Here is a 16,934-nt window from a genome sequence, read left to right on the forward strand (position 1 = left end):
TTTTTTTTTTTTTTTTTTCTCCATCTAGTACAGATGCTACAGAAGTTGACACAGATTGTCAAACTCCAACCCTGAATATTACTACCCGGCTGCTTCAGGAATGTACGGGTTTATTTTGATGGGTAAACCGTAATATTCTGGCAAAGACCACTCAGTGTTGTCAAAGGCCAGGACTGAGTGTATGGAAGAGTGAGTGCCAGGAGCCTATTCCACCTGGAATTCCAGATGACCCACTTACTTCAAGTTTGCTGGCATACTGTGTCAAGCCTGCTACAGAGAGAGATGAGCAGGAGACATGTCCGTGAAACATGTGGCCCCTGTACAAGGGCTCAAATCATTTTTGAGGTAACAAGGCACACACACCTGAAATAGGTGAGACCATGTAAACAGTATGTGAAGGTGTGAACGTGCACTCACACCGGCGAGAGCTGTGTTCCGGAGGCTGAGGTGGATCGCACATCCCAGGCCTCTAGGCCCACACAGTAAGACCCTGTCTCAAACTGGACCACTGGCTCTGTCACTCGGGGTTAGGGCAATCTCTTTAAATGATGTCTTTTAAATGAAACGTCACTTAGCTCCTCCCAGAACTACTTTTCAAAAGAAAGCAAGGTGATTAAAGACAAAACAAACTGATAGAATTATACTGAGAAATAAAATGAAAGACAACCACAAGCATTCTACAGCTCAGCTTCGGTGTGGGACCCGCAGCCTGGCCTGCCTACAAAGTCCAGAGTCATAACTCAGGGGTCTTCCACATCTGAAGAAACATAAAGGTTTTTTTTCTTAAAAATTAAATTTTTTTGGTACAAGAAAGCTATTAAAATTTTGTGATTTATAACCTCTAACAGATAGACAGGTAGCTGGAGTGTTTTCCTTTCTATGACCAAGATGAAATATTACCAGTTACTTTCCTAATCCAGACTGGGGGTAAGTAGAGCCCCGAGAGACGCGTACTTCAGGAGTGCGTGAACACGGGAAAGGGAAACATGACTACTTTTAGGGTCCCAGAAGCAGCGTCAGTCTGCCCAGCCTGCACTCACTGAGCAGAGAAAACACATTTTCCTGACCGCCGAAGTGACTACCAGGGTTACTGGGCTGGGACTTGGGTTCTGTCCAGTGGCTCATTCCTGCAGCTGATGGTTCTCGAGCTGGGAACTCTGAGCAGCACTTTACATCTTCTCGGGTTTAACATGGTAAATATCAAAATAAAAGCAGCTTGCAAAATTTTCCAGCAAACCTAATGCGTAAGGAGACCCAGAGAGGAAAAGTGGGCGGGGTCAGATCAATGCCGGCTTGCTCCTTCTCTGAAAAGGCCTGTACTTTGAATGGTTTCAGGGACAACTGCAGAGGTGCACACTGCAGCCTGCTGTCACAGGAAGGCAGACCTGAAGCTGTCTCCAACCCAGGAGGCCGGGAAAATAAAAGCTAAAAACCCTGCCCAGAACAGAACAGCAAAGGGGCCACACATTTCCATCGGAGAATCGACGGGGGAAACAGGCGAAGGTTTCAGAGGCTCTGCTCCTTAAGTGGCTCCTTTAGGAGGGACCAGGTCCCTCCCATAGTATTGCCATGTTGCTTTAAAACTGAAGAGGGAAATGAAAGGGGTGGGGGGAAAGAAAATATGTGGCGAGGTCTGTCGATCAAGGGAGCACTGTTATACCAAAGGTCCCGTGATGCCCACGTTTAGGGCGGCAGTTTCTCAAAGAAAGAAGAGGACATACAGGTTGGACCAAAAATTGGCAAGTGAACAGTTCTCAAAGACGTACAAGCAGACAAGATACACATGAAAAAAAAAAAAATCTTAGTCATCGGGAAGATGTAAAGCGAATGCGGAGAGCACGTGGTGTTTGAGGGTGGGGCTTACACAAGGTTGAGGGAGTCTAAGGCACTGCAGCCTCTGTGGAAAAATGAGCGTGCACACCATAGATACCCCTCACAATTACTACAGCTTTAATCACCGGGGCCAAACTCTAGAATCGGTTGAGGTGTCCCTCAAGAAATGCATGAATAAGGACGATGTGGCGGGCATAGAGAACGGAGCATTATTCTGCCATAAAGAAGTACAAACTGGGGCTGCAGAGATGGCGCAAGCCAGGTCCTTGCAAGCCTGAGGACTTAAGCTGAATCCCTGGTACCCACAGCCCATGTAAGAGCTAGACACAGAGGGGTACACTTGCCACACGCCCCACCTACTGCCCTGCTGGAGGGGCAGAGGCAGGAGGGTCTCCTGGCTAGGGGAGAGTCTCTCTGGCAGTCTAGCCAAGTCTGAGCTCCAGATTCAGTGAGAGATCTAACAGAAGCATTGCAACACCGTGTCTGTTGCAGGGGAATCCCATGTTAAGTGAGACATGACACTCACTTTAAAAGACAAACATCACATGTCTCTCATGAAAAAAATCTAGGTTTTTTTTTTTGTTTTGTTTTTTGGTTTTTTTTTTTAAAGAAGACATAAAAGTAGAAGGGGAACTACATGGGAGGAAGGGGTAGAAATAAGAGGGTGGGACTATGCTCAAAGTATATTCCCAATGTGTAAAAAAAGTCACAGTGAAATCCTGTTCCCATATCATGACAGGAAAGTGTGTAAGCGATGGGTGGGGACGGTTTCTAATGGGACCTTACTGCCTGGAAATAACCTGACACGCTGTGGCACGCTGACTTTAAAGGGTCTACTACAGAGCATGGTTTGCCCTTCAGCAGAGATATGGGGCCGTGTGGGTCAGAGGACTTGCTTCTTACAGGAAGGCGGTGAAACCAGAAGCCTGAGTCACCCACAGGAAACGTGCTCCTGACACAGGCTCCAAGCACAGGAAGGGGCCTGAAGTGAGGTCAACACTTGAGCAACCTGCCCAGAAGGCAGAGGTAGCACAGGCTGTCCCAGAGCAGCAGCCCGGCCTCTAGGACACTCTAAAAGCCCCTTCCTAGGAGAGGCTCCCCGAGTAGGTCAAAGGGGCAGGAGAAAACACATAAAAAGCTTACACTGCGGTAGACTGAATAAAAATGGCCCCCATAGGCCCACAGGGAGCAGCACTGTTAGGAAGTGTGGCCTTGTTGGAGGAAGTGTCTCTGTCCCTTCCTGTTGCTTTTAGATCAAGATGTAGAACTCGAGTCAGGAGATGGTTGTACACGTCTTTAATCGCAGCATTCAGGAGGCAGAGACAGGCAGATCTCTGTGAGTTCTAGGCTAGCATGGTCCACAGAGTTCCAGGACAGCTAGGGCTACACAGAGAAAACATGTCTCAAAAGAACAAACAAAACCAAAAAGATGTAGAACTCCCAGCTCCTTCTCTAGCACCATGTCTGCCTGCAAGCTGCCATGCTTCCTGCTATGATGATAATGGACTAAACCTTTGAAACTGTAAGCCAGCCCCAATTAAATGTCCTTAAAAGAGTTGTCGTGGTCACTGTGTTTCTTCGCAGCAGTGGAACCCTAACGAAGACTCGTGTTGAAAGGGATATTTACAGTGAGTGGTACTTGGTTGATGTATTGAGTTAGTTGGACCAACTATCCGGAGTCCTCTCTAATAGGACCAAAAGTTCACGCAGCTAATGATTTATTTCTAAAGGAGCACCCGGGCCCCTGAGGTCAGGCTGCCGCAGACAGTGGCCGATGGATCACCAACCCCATCCCTCCAGGCCTGACAGACTTGAGAGGTGAGTGTCAGCTCTGGCCCAGGTGCACAGAGTAGCGCTGGTGCCAGGTTTCCCTTCCTTATTTATTTAAAGCTGAAAGGTGCTTGGAAGTTCTTGGTATAATTCTAGAATCTTACAAGTAAGAGGTTGTCACTGGTCCAGAATGTGTCCCAGAGCTATGTGTTTCAAAGGGCCCACCATTCCCACCTGGCAGCCAGCCTGGCACTTGTCGCTTTCATCCTACACAGGTGTCTCCAGGGGGCTGCTGACAACTTTCTGGGCATCTACGGGTACAATGTGAGCTGAGCATCTCAAGCTAGCACGCAAGCTCACACCTGCATCCCAGGAGTTGGGAGCAGAAGCAGGAAGCTCACATTAGCTCAAAGGCACTGGAATACTATAGTGAATTCAAGACCAGCCTAGGCTACAGAGACCAGGTAGTCCTAAAAGACCAAAGGGGACCCTTTCATGTTCCATATTTTGAGAGTTAAGAGGAAGTAAACTTTGCTGTTATGAACAAAATCTCCTAAACTCCAAGGCAGACTCTGTAACTGCAAAATTCAGCAAGGTTCATTCTCACACCTGCCCCACTCCTATCACCTGTGGAAGGAACTTTACCCCGCATTTCGAACATTAGAACAAGCTCCACAGACCCCCGAGGTCTCAGATTCACTTCCATCCCCTTCCTATGTTAGTGTGCCACCAGGGTAGGGCCCCTTGTGAAGTCTTATCCATCAGCAAAGCCAGAGAGGCGCGTCTCTGCACACGCTCCCTTATCAGGAACATGGTACTCATGTTTACGATGAATACTGAGCCAAAAGAATTAATTATTAACAAAGTTTATTAATATCACTACATTGAGGACTCAAATTCTACAAATGACTAATGGTCAAGGAAGTCGGCTCCACGTGACGGAGAGCCACACTATTTACATACGACATATGACGGTGTCACTGCATAAATTCCCTCTGTAAAAAGCTACTGCTCCCCAAGCATTTCAGGTCACCGTCTTTGCAGAGACCTCGGGAGCGCCGCAGCTCTGGTTTTAGTGAACACTGACAAGCTACCTTAAACTGGGCCAAGTCAACAAGGGCCTGGGCAAGCCGCCTGGTGTCTCGCTGGCCTCTACGGGGACAGGCAACTTTCCTCGTATAACCAACCCAGCAAGAGACAGGAAAAGCCCCTCCACACATCACAGCCGCTCTACTGCCTCAAGGGCTGCCCCAACCCCATTGAAAACCTCGCCAGGGCTGGTGCGGGGTTCCCGCTTTGTGCCCCCCACATTCTCCCTCCACACCTCAGCCTTCCCGGTTTTGTCCCTCAAAAGCCATCTACACAAAAAGCCCAGTCACTAAGCAACGGGGATCCATCCAAAGGCTGCTTTTTCCCTTGAAAGAGAAAAGGGGAGTGGTGGAAAAACTCACTGAATTTTGAAATCACCAAGGTGCCAAAAACACAAGGTAGATTTTTGGTCTTCCTATGGGCTTTCTCAGGAAACAGAGGCCTCAAGGTTAAGGGGCAAGGCAGAGGACAGAGCGCAGGGATGGGAAGTGTGGATGGCAGGGATGGGTTATTTTCATTCCCCTATGCTACAGATGCTGAAAGAAAATGCTAATTTAACCAAGGTGACCTACTTCCTTCTTCTCCTCCTGGTCCCCCACTCCCTTACAGCCCCCCTGCCTCCATCAGCCTCTTCCCCACCCCTTTTCTTCCTCCCTTTGGGTCTCCACCCACTGGATAGTAGGAAGCTGGGAAGTTTGTTTGACCTCAGCCTGGTAGGGACTCCCTTGCCCAGTCACAGGTTGCGTCATCCAAACTGCCTCAAGTCAGACGAGGGTTTGAGCACACTTACACACACTGCCCAGGTGAGCAAGCACTTTGTCAGCTTATATCTGTTTTCCAGACATGGGCCTACTAGGTAGCCCAGCCTACTCTTGAATTCACAATCCTCTAAAACTCAGTCTCTCAAGTCCTAGGACTACAATGCCCAGTCCCCAAACAAGGTTTTGAAGGGGCTTAAACTGGCCACGGAAGCACTAAAATATTTAAAGGTAAATGAATTTGAATTCACTTTCAACTTGGAACTGCACTAAATGAAGGGAAGTCTGGAGCTATTTTAAGAGAGCCAGGCCAAGAATGAGTGAGTCCTGGCTGTGTGTTAACAGGGGAANAACTTGGAACTGCACTAAATGAAGGGAAGTCTGGAGCTATTTTAAGAGAGCCAGGCCAAGAATGAGTGAGTCCTGGCTGTGTGTTAACAGGGGAACAAAAAAAAAAAAAAAAAAAAAAAAAATTTTAAAAAATTCCATTTAAAAAATTCCATTCTCTAGTTCAGTTTGGCCCTAAAAATAAAAAAGAAGTTGCTTGTTGGCGGCACAAAAGCCCTGCTACAGCCTGATAGCCACTAGCACAGCTTTGCTGGCTCAGCTGCACCCCAGTGACGAGGTCCATGAGGTCCACAGGTAGAAGGACTCTAGCGCACATGAGAACATCAGGAGGCCCATTCACTAACTAACTCACTAACTGCTCGGTTTGCCTCCTTCCCCATGAAGCCCAGAGCCGTGGGGCGCTTGCAGTTTATTTGTTAGAAACAGAATGTCCGTAGCTGGAACTTCATAAAGGCTCTGGTGATGCCTTAGCTCCTGAGAAATACTAAACCTGGGTGGAGAGCAAGCAGCTCAGCGGGGAGCCACGCTCTGCGGCAAAGCCTGAGGTGGAGCTCTGGAACCAAGGAGGTTTCACAGCACTGGGCAACATTCAGTAGCTCCAAGGGTTCTCTCTCTACAAACACAGTACGCCTTTACTTTGGAAGACCAGGTTCCAGGCTGAGCACCCTCTACATCAACAAATACAGATAAAGACTTTAAAAATCTGAGTTTAAAAAAAGGCAAAGCAAGTATTCTTTCTTTTCTTGAATGTTTTCTGGCCACACGATCCCACTAAGCGGTGTCAGCCAGCTGCCCACACTTGCATTTAGCAGACCCTCCCCAAACAACATCAGGAATGGCTACCAGTGAGAAGAGGACTCCGAAAGTACTTTTAATTGGAGTAAAATCTTGGTTTCTTTTGTTCTGGGAAGATAAAATGGAGCTTGGGCTAAAACCGAATCTCTACAGCCTGCTAAACAGAGGAGACACTCCCCACGGGGCAGGCCGGATCTAGTGGGAAGCTGGAAGTCCAGGGCTGTGAAGGCTCCCAGGAGGGCAGTGCTCACCTGGAACCACAGGAGTAGTTCCAGAGGATTTTTTTTTTTTTTAGGTTTTTCGAGACAGGGTTTCTCTGTATAGCCCTGGCTGTCCTGGCACTCACTTTGTAGACCAGGCTGGCCTCGAACTCAGAAATCTGCCTGCCTCTGCCTCCCAAGTGCTGGGATTAAAGGCGTGAGCCACCACGCCCGGCAGAGGATGTATTTTTGCTGTCTAGTATTTTCCCCTCAGAGTGTCCAGCTTATAGCTGGGTTACAACCCCCACCACACAAGGAAAGCAGCTCAGGTCTGCTCTTCCTTCTTTCACTGTGCCCACTCCATGAGGGTGGCTCCTGCTCACCACCTGAGGAAGGATCACTAAGATGGGGGGGGGGGCAGTTCCTAAATCAGCCTCTTTAAACTGAAACCCCTTCACCACCACCCCCGCCCCTCCCCCCCCCCCCCCCCCCCCCCCCCCCCCCCCCGTGGTTTCGAACAACCAACCAACCAGAGACCAAAACGGAAGACCTAGAAAATGTCTAGCAAGAACATTGAGAGATGACCCATGCTGCACTGGTTACGACTGTCCCATGGTGCAGAGCGGGAACTGAGTGCCCTGTGATACAAAGGCATAAACCCCCAGGCTCCTGGAATGCTCTGCTTGTTGGTCACTGTCAAGAGCTGGAATCACTCCTTTATGCTGCCAGCCTCAGGAGGCGGGGCTTTGATACCCGTTTATTTTAGCCAGAGCCTCCCTTTACCGTTGTAGATCAAAAGAAACCGGAGTTTTTCCTTTAATTAAAACAATGATGGTGGCCATAGTGGCGCACGCCTGCAATCCCGGCGTGAAGCTAGGGCAGGAGACATCCATAAATTCAAGGTAAACCTGGGCTACTTACGGGACCAGTCTGAAAACACAAAACAAAACAAGCAAAGCAGCCTGGCTGCAGGAATTCCCATAATTCCTTTCAGCCCCACTCCTGTCTCCTCACCCCACTCCTCCTCTCTCATCTGTCCCTACTGCTGGCTTCAGCGTTTCCAACTTAAAACCTAACCTAACACAGGCTGCTGCCACAACCAGCACCACACCAAGTGCTACCACTGGAGCTAGCAGATGTCTCAAGTCCACCGGCTCTTTCCAAAGCTGCACGCAACGCAGACACTCAACAGCCTCCGCCTCTCCGCGTGCATGGGCGGAGCTTCCTAAAGTTGATCTACAGGGAGCACCAGGGAGTTAAGTGGGGCCTCGGGCTTCCAGGCGGTGAAGCAGCAAGACTAGAGAGGAGTGTCTACCTCAAAAGCTCCGTGAGGTTCAAGCAGGTATAGTGAATGTAGAACAGCACGTGCCATGCTTGGTACATGGTCAGCCTTCAAACTATGCTAGCTACTTTGAAAATGGGCAGGGTGTCACTATTTAGTTGAAAAACCTCTCCTGGTTGCCAACTGCCCCCCCCCCCCAAAAAAAAAATCAACTCTATTTCCTAGCAAGGATTCTGGCAGTGAAAAAAGCACAACAGTTTCAAGGGAGAAAAATCAATTCAAATCCTGCCTTTGCCTTGACAGCTGTGTGATACAGGACTCACTCAACCTCTCAGCCTCAGGAGGTAATAATACTACTCCCGTTGGGGGTGAGCATGGGGGGCTAGCTAACTGCACTGGATTAAAGCGCATCGCCCCATCTTTGTCCACCTGGAGCCCGTCTCTGCACATGTAACTAGAGAGCTGATGTCAAATGTGAGGTGCACCTGACAGAGCAGGCAGGAAGGAAAGGGGCACAGAGCCAGCCAGTCAGTCAGTTACACAGGGATAATGCCATGTCACGATGGGTAAAGGCTGGAGTGACCACCTATAGCCAAGCCACTCTGAGGCAGGCCAGGAGCCAGGAACTCTGCAGAGGGAACGATGGTTCCACCAACACCTTCGATTCGGACAGCCAGTCTGCAGAAGTGTAACGGGACACATTGCTACTGTTTAATCACCCAGATTTCAGGAACCTGTTCAAGCCACCCTCAGAATCCAATACAGGAGCTAATACCAATGCTTGAAAACATTAAGCATGGATTCCATTACAAGAGAGATGGGAGGCACATGTTAAACAACTATGACATAATGTCCCCCGTATGCCTGGAATAGCGAAAGTCACAGAGCAAACTCGATAATCAGCACCATCGCCACTTATATCTCCCCATCCCGCTAACCTGCTTGTCCTTTAACAAGAGGCTCAGCAAGCATTTCCTTTGAGGGTAGACAGTAAATATTTTAGGCTTTGCAGACCAACAAGCAGAACTGGGGTCACTATGCAGGCACTTACAGAATCATTGAGAGCCAGCTTTAGCTCAAGTGCCATCCACGAGCACTTTCGTACACCTGCCCAGGGGCTGCAGCCTACAGACTTCCGCTTAAAGCTACCTGCCTGCTGGCATCTACACACACTGGTGGCTCCACACTTCACACTCAACAGGTCATCTTATGTCCCCCTCTCTCCACTTCTGCAGGCACAAGCTCCTGTCCCTTCTCCCTCCCGTGTCACTGAGCTCCATTCAAGATTTTACTCTGTCTTGCCTCAATTACTTCAAAAAGCTTCTCACACCAAACACTTGTCCCACGGACATGCTAACCTGGCCATATCAATACCCACCTTCTATAAGACTCCCCCCACCACCCCCTAACAGCAACGGTAAACCCCAGAAACTGAACGCTAATATAAGCACTAAAGGCCACACGGCAAGCATTTACATTCAGACTCAGTGGCTGGGTGGGTCCCAGCTGATTCTGAGAGGCTGCCAGGACTGATTTTTGCATACACGGTTCCTTTAGTCGGGGAGTTCCCTCCCATTTACAGTTGTTTTCAGAACTTATCTTCCAAGCAAACTGTGCGACTAAGCTCACCTTCCCCAGCCGGGCAGTGGTGGCGCACGCCTCTAATCCCAGCCCTCGGGAGGCAGAGGCAGGCAGGTTTCTGAGTTCAAGACCAGCCTGGTCTACATAGTGAGTTCCAGGACAGCCAGGGCTACACAGAGAAACCCTGTCTTGGGGGGGAGAGAGGGGAGAACACCTTCTCCTCTCTGGCTTCTCTAGCCCTGTCACTCTCTTCTCTCTCCACGTGGCCATGACCTGCCACATAAATCTAAGACTTTCAAATCACTCACATATTAATGACTCCATCCATAAAATATGTGTAGATTCTATCTTCAGTTCCTGTGCACTTTTACATGAGAAAACAAAAGCATTTCCTAAGTCACTGAAAACATCTCTCTCAAAGTCAGCCAAGTCGTTTATTAATAAGTGCCTGTTTCATTACCTCGACCAACGTGTATTAAGCACTTACTACAAACATATCAGTTAGTGTAGCTATATAATGCAGGAACACAAAAGGGAGACACCAAATAGCAGACAATCACCAAGGCCTACACTGAACTGCTTATCAAGGGATGCACCCTCAATAAATTGGAGACTCCAAGCAATAGGTCCAGATCTGGGGTCTCTGCCTGCGCTTGTGCAGGGACGCAGGGCCCAATGTATCTACCAGGCTCAAACAAAAGTTCCTTCTACCCTGCAGACTGCACCTTCAACACAGATCTCAGGTGGCCTGGGACTTCCTTACCATTCCTTACAGCTTTCCTGTGTGTACCTGCTCCAGTCTGAGTCATTCTTTTACTCGGCATAAGTAGGAAACGTACAAATGGATGCTGTCCCTTCACTCAAGATCCTGAAGAGCTTCCATCTTGCTTGAACTTTTAACATGTCCTGACAATGACCCACAAAGCCATACCAATGCGATTTTCTGTGATGGCTTCTCCTACTAGGACAGCCTCTAGACTCAACCTGTGACCTCCTGGCTGTTCTCCAACCTTCCTAGCCCACAGCGATCCAGGGCCTTGTTATAGATGAACCCCCTGCCTGCCCAACCCTCTACTGCAATACCTGTAACTTCCCTCCTCTCCCCTCCTTCACAGTGCTACTCAAATCCCACCTCCTTAGTGAGGTCTGCATTGGCCATACTTTTCTGTGCTCCATCCTGCCTTCTACACCCTCCCTCCCCTGCCCCACTTCTGAACACGTGTGTGTGTGTGTGTGTGTGTGTGTGTGTGTGTGGTGCACTACGGTTTGCTGGGTTTGTCTTTCACTGTGTCTCCCCCCTGCTGGAATGCAAGCAACCCAAGGGCAGCAGTCACTTGGGTCAATGATGTAATCTTGGCAGTGCTTAGGTTATGATGTCTACTTAAATATTTATGCAATAAAAATCGAGTTTATCTTTTAAAGGCTCCTATGTATAAACTTAATGATTTTGCCTTTCTCCCAGTGACCATCAGCCGATCCACTGAATACACAGAGGAAAATCCCATCACAGCAAGAGTTACAAAGCTGTAAGGAACAGGGTAGGAATGGACACTCTGGTCCAAGTACTCGCATCAGTTTAGTCAGACTATACACCACGGGTAGGGCTAGTTTTGACTGTCAGTTTGACTGGACTAAGGGCATTTGTGACACACATCTTTAGGCGTGTCTGTGAGGGGCCAATAAGAAAGATAAACTGAAGACCACATAGAGGCTGGGTAGGTCTCACACTGACTGAAGAGAAGAGGGAGAAAGCCCGAGTCTTCCCCTCTGCTTCCTGTTCCAGAGTTGGAAGCAGGCAAGAATCTCAACTGTACACTGCAGCCATCACGGACCCACCATGTCTACCCACTGTGTCTTCTCTCCCAGGGTGAGGTCTCCACTTTCAAACACAAATTTGCTTGGTCACAACATGAAAAGTAAACTATTTACTTGATTTTCTCTTACTTTGAGAAAGGAGACAGTATTTAGAGTTCAAAATAAAGTTCTCTTTGCAGACAGAAGAAAAATAGCATTCCAACTGACTGCTCTGTGGCCCCCTTCATTACAACCCTCATTAGAACCCATTCACTAGAGCCCTCATCTGGGTTCTAGAACTTGCAGATGTTGGCTGGAGCCCAGGTGTCTTCCTTCCCTCTAGAAGCATCTGATGAATGAAGCCAGGGACCCATGTTTACTGATCTGAACTTAATGTCCTCAACACTGTCCGCTGCTGATAAAGGGCTTTCATGCTCCCAGCTTGTGGTCACATGGGCAGACAAAACACTACTGAAACCAGCCTGTGACAATGTCTAAACACTGACTGCAGTCTTGGGCTGTTTTACTTTCAATATAGAAATTATGTTATTTAACAAAAAAAAATCACCTAAACGAAAGCAGTATCTAGGAAATCCAGAACATCATCTCTGCACAGACATGGGGAAGGATGCTCAGAAATGCTGAAGCAATCTGCTCCTGCACAAAATAATCTGATGTAGGAGGAGGGCTGACCAGAGAAGATTTACATAAACTATCTAATGTGAGCAATAGCAATCACTCCAGATAGCATCTCCATTGATCCCTCTGATGCCAGTAATACTTCTGGTCTCACTAGAGAATAACCGGATTAAACCAGAATACCCCGGTGCTGGCGATTCCTCCAGCTTGTGTCTCTGGGCCTGCAGGTCTGGTGGTTACCAGGCTGCTTGGTGGGAAAGTACGCTTATTTGAATTGTGTTTCACTGGAAATTAATTCCCATTCTTTTAAAGCACCTTCCAGTTCTCATAACCAAACATTTAGTAAGTAGCTACTGAGCACTAGAGAACACAGTCTTCATGGCGACCTTGAGGGAGGTCTCCCTCCTTGCCACTGAAGACTGTGGAGGTTCCAATTACCTCTTCAAAGTTGTATCCACTCACTCGTGTATAAGGCCCACCAGACCACACCACGCTCGTCTACAGACAGGCCTGGTGCACAGCTGTGAAGCTGCACACAAGACTTCTTGGCTACTGCAGCTCAGCTGTCAGACCCAAGCCATGCAACCTCCCTTGTGCCACGGGTACACTAAGGACACACCTTGTTTCCATTGTGTCCCCCCACGCCCCCGAGGCTCTCCGAAATCTGACGAACCACCACATTCCCACAGCAGCAGGAACTCACTGAGAATCCACGGGTGCTATCTATGCCTCAGTAAAATCTGGTCTGTGCTGTCTAAACCCCAGCTGCCAGGTGGTCCAGCCTCTGTCTTCTGGATACAATCGCAGTAAACACAAAACAGCTTCCAGACCATTTTACTGGTGACAACCATGCATTATGGGCTTCAGAAATGATACAACCCAACTTAATCCTAAACTCTGGTTTTAAAACATTAGAAATAATACAACAGATTTTTATACAGCTGCCAAAAAAGGAACCTAACTTTAAGAGAAATGTCTTGTTTCCTAGTGAATCATAGAATTTCTTGTGCTAGGAAATCTTAAGGTGACCTGACAGGTGTCATTTCCCATCAAGAAGGGATGCCCCATGGAACCCCTGGGTGACAAGAGTTCCTGGTGGGACTGGCAAGGAATGGAAGTCTACTGCCTCCTCTCAGTTCAGCTGTGATTGGCTTCCCCGTGGGACAGACTTCAGGGTTCAAAGTTTAGAAACCACTGGCCGGGAGAATGGAGAGGCATCCATCCAGCTACCAGGGCAGGACAGCTGCAGATCGGGAGGAGGAGTGGTCCTCGACAAGTCACATTCAAGCTTTAACCAAGCAACTGATTCCTCTACTTCAAAAACCAAAGGAAGAAAAGGGCAAACTGGAACAAAGGTCACATCGAGAAATGAAGTCAACAGCTCAGGTGGAGGTAGGAGAAGAGAGAAACGATCCAGTCGAGATGAAACAGTTAACTCAAAGAAGGACTGGCCTCAGTTTCTGGCCCGGGGGGGTTTCAGAAGGATGAACCTGCACACAGCCCGCCCCCCTGGGCCCTTTCTCTGTACTCCTGGCAACGCCTTCTTCAGGCTATTTTCAGCACAAGAGACAGGGGCACTGAATGAATGCCGGAGCACCAAGGCCTCACCTTGCCTGCCCTGCCTGGACGCTGGCTATCTTTAATTAATGTCTGAGGCCACAGGACCCACCCTGCCCAGGCGGGTGAAAGGCAGGTACAGTGGTGAAATCCTACCCGGCAGGACGGACAGGCCGGCTTCTGGCCGCCGCACCGCAGGTCCAGGGGCTTAGTTTTTGGTTGAAAAGACAGTGCCATCTGGAACATGTAGAGAGCAAAGAAGCCAGAGTTTGCGGCATCAAGCAAAGAATTCGACTCTATTTCTCTGGTCACAGCGAGGCACACAGTGAGGTCTCACAGGCAAACATCTCTGTCACTGCTGAAAGTTCAGCACTGCTGTAGCTCTGGAGACCCCTTTCCTAAGATTCTCCTTCAAACTTTCAGTGTGCACCATGGCCTGATGCCTTTTTCTTTGGAATAACGAGGCAGCTCTGTGTGGCTCCCTCCAGGCCTGCAGTCCGTATTTATCAGAGAAGATGAAAACCCGGGGTCTCCTCATTTTACCATTATGGTTGTCCCCGACTGTGACACACAAGAGATAAATGTAAAACTTTTAAACTGTGGGTGCTGCCATCCAGATGTGGCTTTCTGCCATCCAGATGTGGCTTTTATTAGCCGGAGCAGCTCAGCGTATCTTTGGAAAGCAGGCTGAATGTGCTGTGACTCCCACAACAAACCCTCTCCCATGTACTGCCGCAGAGTCACCGGGCTCCGGCATTATCAAAGCACAGTGCGGGCAGGAATGATAAACAGAGAGGAAAGAAAACCCCACCATGGAGGAAAGCAAAATCAGAGCCTCTGGGTTTCCAGGCCAGTGAGAGCCGAGCACACGCGGCCTAAAGACGTCCACCGGGCTGAGAGGACTCCTGTTAAGTCAAGAAAAACTACCACTGCCACCTGAGCATGTTCTAAATTTCCATCCAACATTACTACAGACTACAACACCCCCTTCAGCCTCCGCTCCACTCCATTAAACTAAGCAGGTCTATTTAGCTAACAGTCCATTAGCTGATTTAAAAACACAATTCTAGAATTATCATTTAGTTGATGGAACCATATGGCTCTCTTCACCTTTGCTCAAAGTATTAAACTAAGACCTTTATTAGCCTAAGCAAAAGCTACCCAGCATATTTAAGAGTACCCACCCTCATTCTGTAATAGTGGGGGTCCCCTCCGGGATGGCTTAGTCCCAAAGGAGGCCGGCATTATGCCCTGAGACACAATGCTCCCAGGGTAAAGGACTGGGGAGATTGCAACAGGGATCCAGCAGAACCTGTTTCCCTCCCGGGCTTCAGCAGTTACACTCACAAGGGAAGTTAAGTGTTGCCACAGAATTACCAAAGAGAAAGAAAACTACCATGAAAACTCACGGAGAGATTACTAACTGGCCGGAGAAGCTTAGGAAAGGGGTTGCTGAAGCCACAGCCTACTGGGCAGGGCCGTTCAGTGGAACTCTGAACAATGATGGAAATGCCTGCGTTTCCTGCCCGACCTTCGCGTCGCAAACCATTTCAGCACTTGTTACTTGATGACCACTAGCCTAGCGTGAGAAACTGACGTTTTCATCAGATTTTAATTTTAATTTACCACGTACATACAACGAAGCACTGCCTTTTCCTAAAACAATGAGCACACCAGGGGTAAGACAACTGTTTTGAATTTCTTAACTATAAGATTTCTTCCTAAACAGAAATGTGAACTTTTGGATCACCTACAGCAAAATACTGGAGAGAGAGCCACTGTGAGTTTTTCTTGGTTTTTGGTTTGGTTTTTTTTTTTTTTTTTTTTTGCTGTTGCTAATCTCAAAAGTCCATTGAGCCCTTTGGTGTGATTACACTGAGACCTTGGATGGAAAAAATAAACCCCTAAGCATTAAACAAACTCCCAAGTGCTCAGGTTGAAAAGAGTCATTCCAACCCAACAGCAGCTATGCGGTTGAGGAGAGTCGCCAAGTCCCCTAGCATGCTGAAAAGGCTTCGCCCAGGCTGGGGCAGGATTTTAACCTCATCTGTGCTTCCTTAACAGATATGGCCTGTGAGCAGACACTCTTGGCTGTATGCACGGGACTAGGTGGCAACGTTCTAAAGGCGAGTCATCTAGACATTACACACCAAGGAGACAGCAGAAACAAAATTCACCGCCAATGCCTACAGATGTTTAATCTCTAGAACTGCTTTAAACCACATGAAACGGCACTGGTTTTGAAAGGAAGGATTTCCAGAGCCTAAGCAACAGGAGACAATCCAAGTTTTAGGATTTAGGAAAAAAAAAAAAAAAGTTCAATGGCTGACTCGACTAAAAGAACCAACCACACATTCAAGCAGCCCTTTGGACAAACACAGCTTTTCTGATATACAGTTTCCACAGCAGGGCATGCCAAAGGCCTGATTGACAGTAAAACCCACGAATGAGCCCACACAGAGGTGGAGCAGACAGACACCTGCCCGCCCCCACGAGTATCTGTGCTGGTTCTGAGCTCCTTCAGTGACTGCCAGCGCTCTGTACAAACTCAGGGACATTCCTAAGTAGGCAGCCAGCATGTGACCTGACTGAAGTAATACAATGGAATTGAAATGGTATCGTCTTGCATTAAAGGCTCAAAGTGTCAGTGTCACTAGCAGTCGCCCAGAAGGTAAGGATTCATAACTACTTGAAAACATACAAAATGCAAATGAGGGTTAAACCCGGGCCAGCAGCAATAGTATTGCTCCGAGAGCTAACTCAGCCTTAGAAGTTGTCAAAAACAAGTTGCTCTACTCTAGGAGACTAGTTCCACAGATAACGGCAGCACTGTGTTTCACAGCAGCAAGAATGGACTCAGGACCTTTGAACTTCCTCCCATCCCCCCACCCTATTTAAGAGTCTGAGGCCTTGTCACACTGAGGAGGGGAAGGAAAAGGGCAGAGAGGAAGGAGATGGCAAGAAGACCGCTATTTCCAAACGGCTGAAGGCTTGACACAGATTTGTTCTGTTTGCGTCCAGAGAGCCAATTGAGAAAGGACTTGGCTGAATACAAGAAAAACAAAGCCAAAGAGCAGGTGTGTTCACAAATGCTCCGTCCCACGTGGCCGGCAAGTGAGCAGGTCACCCCCTACCCAAGGCCAGATCTGGTTATCCAAGCAGCCTTCCACCAGCCCAGGACGCTACAGTAGGTGACTGCCACCTCCCCCACACCAGACCTCCAGAAGCAAGGCCATGTTCTTAATAGCAACACCTCCCATCTCTCTCTCTCTCTCTCTCTCTCTCTCT

At 48.4% G+C, this 16,934-nt stretch overlaps 1 protein-coding gene across 1 annotated transcript in view; it reads right to left on the minus strand.

The window, feature by feature from the left end:
- Snx18 (sorting nexin 18) overlaps positions 1-16,934 on the minus strand; it is a 27,329-nt gene that overhangs the window by 7,634 nt on the left and 2,761 nt on the right. The window contains exon 2 of the mRNA XM_029468241.1: positions 13,803-13,883. Coding sequence (XP_029324101.1) covers positions 13,803-13,883 — 81 coding nt within the window. The remainder of the gene's footprint in view (positions 1-13,802; positions 13,884-16,934) is intronic.

The sequence above is a fragment of the Mus caroli genome, chromosome 13, assembly GCF_900094665.2.
Source record: "Mus caroli chromosome 13, CAROLI_EIJ_v1.1, whole genome shotgun sequence".
Lineage (NCBI taxonomy): Eukaryota > Metazoa > Chordata > Mammalia > Rodentia > Muridae > Mus > Mus caroli.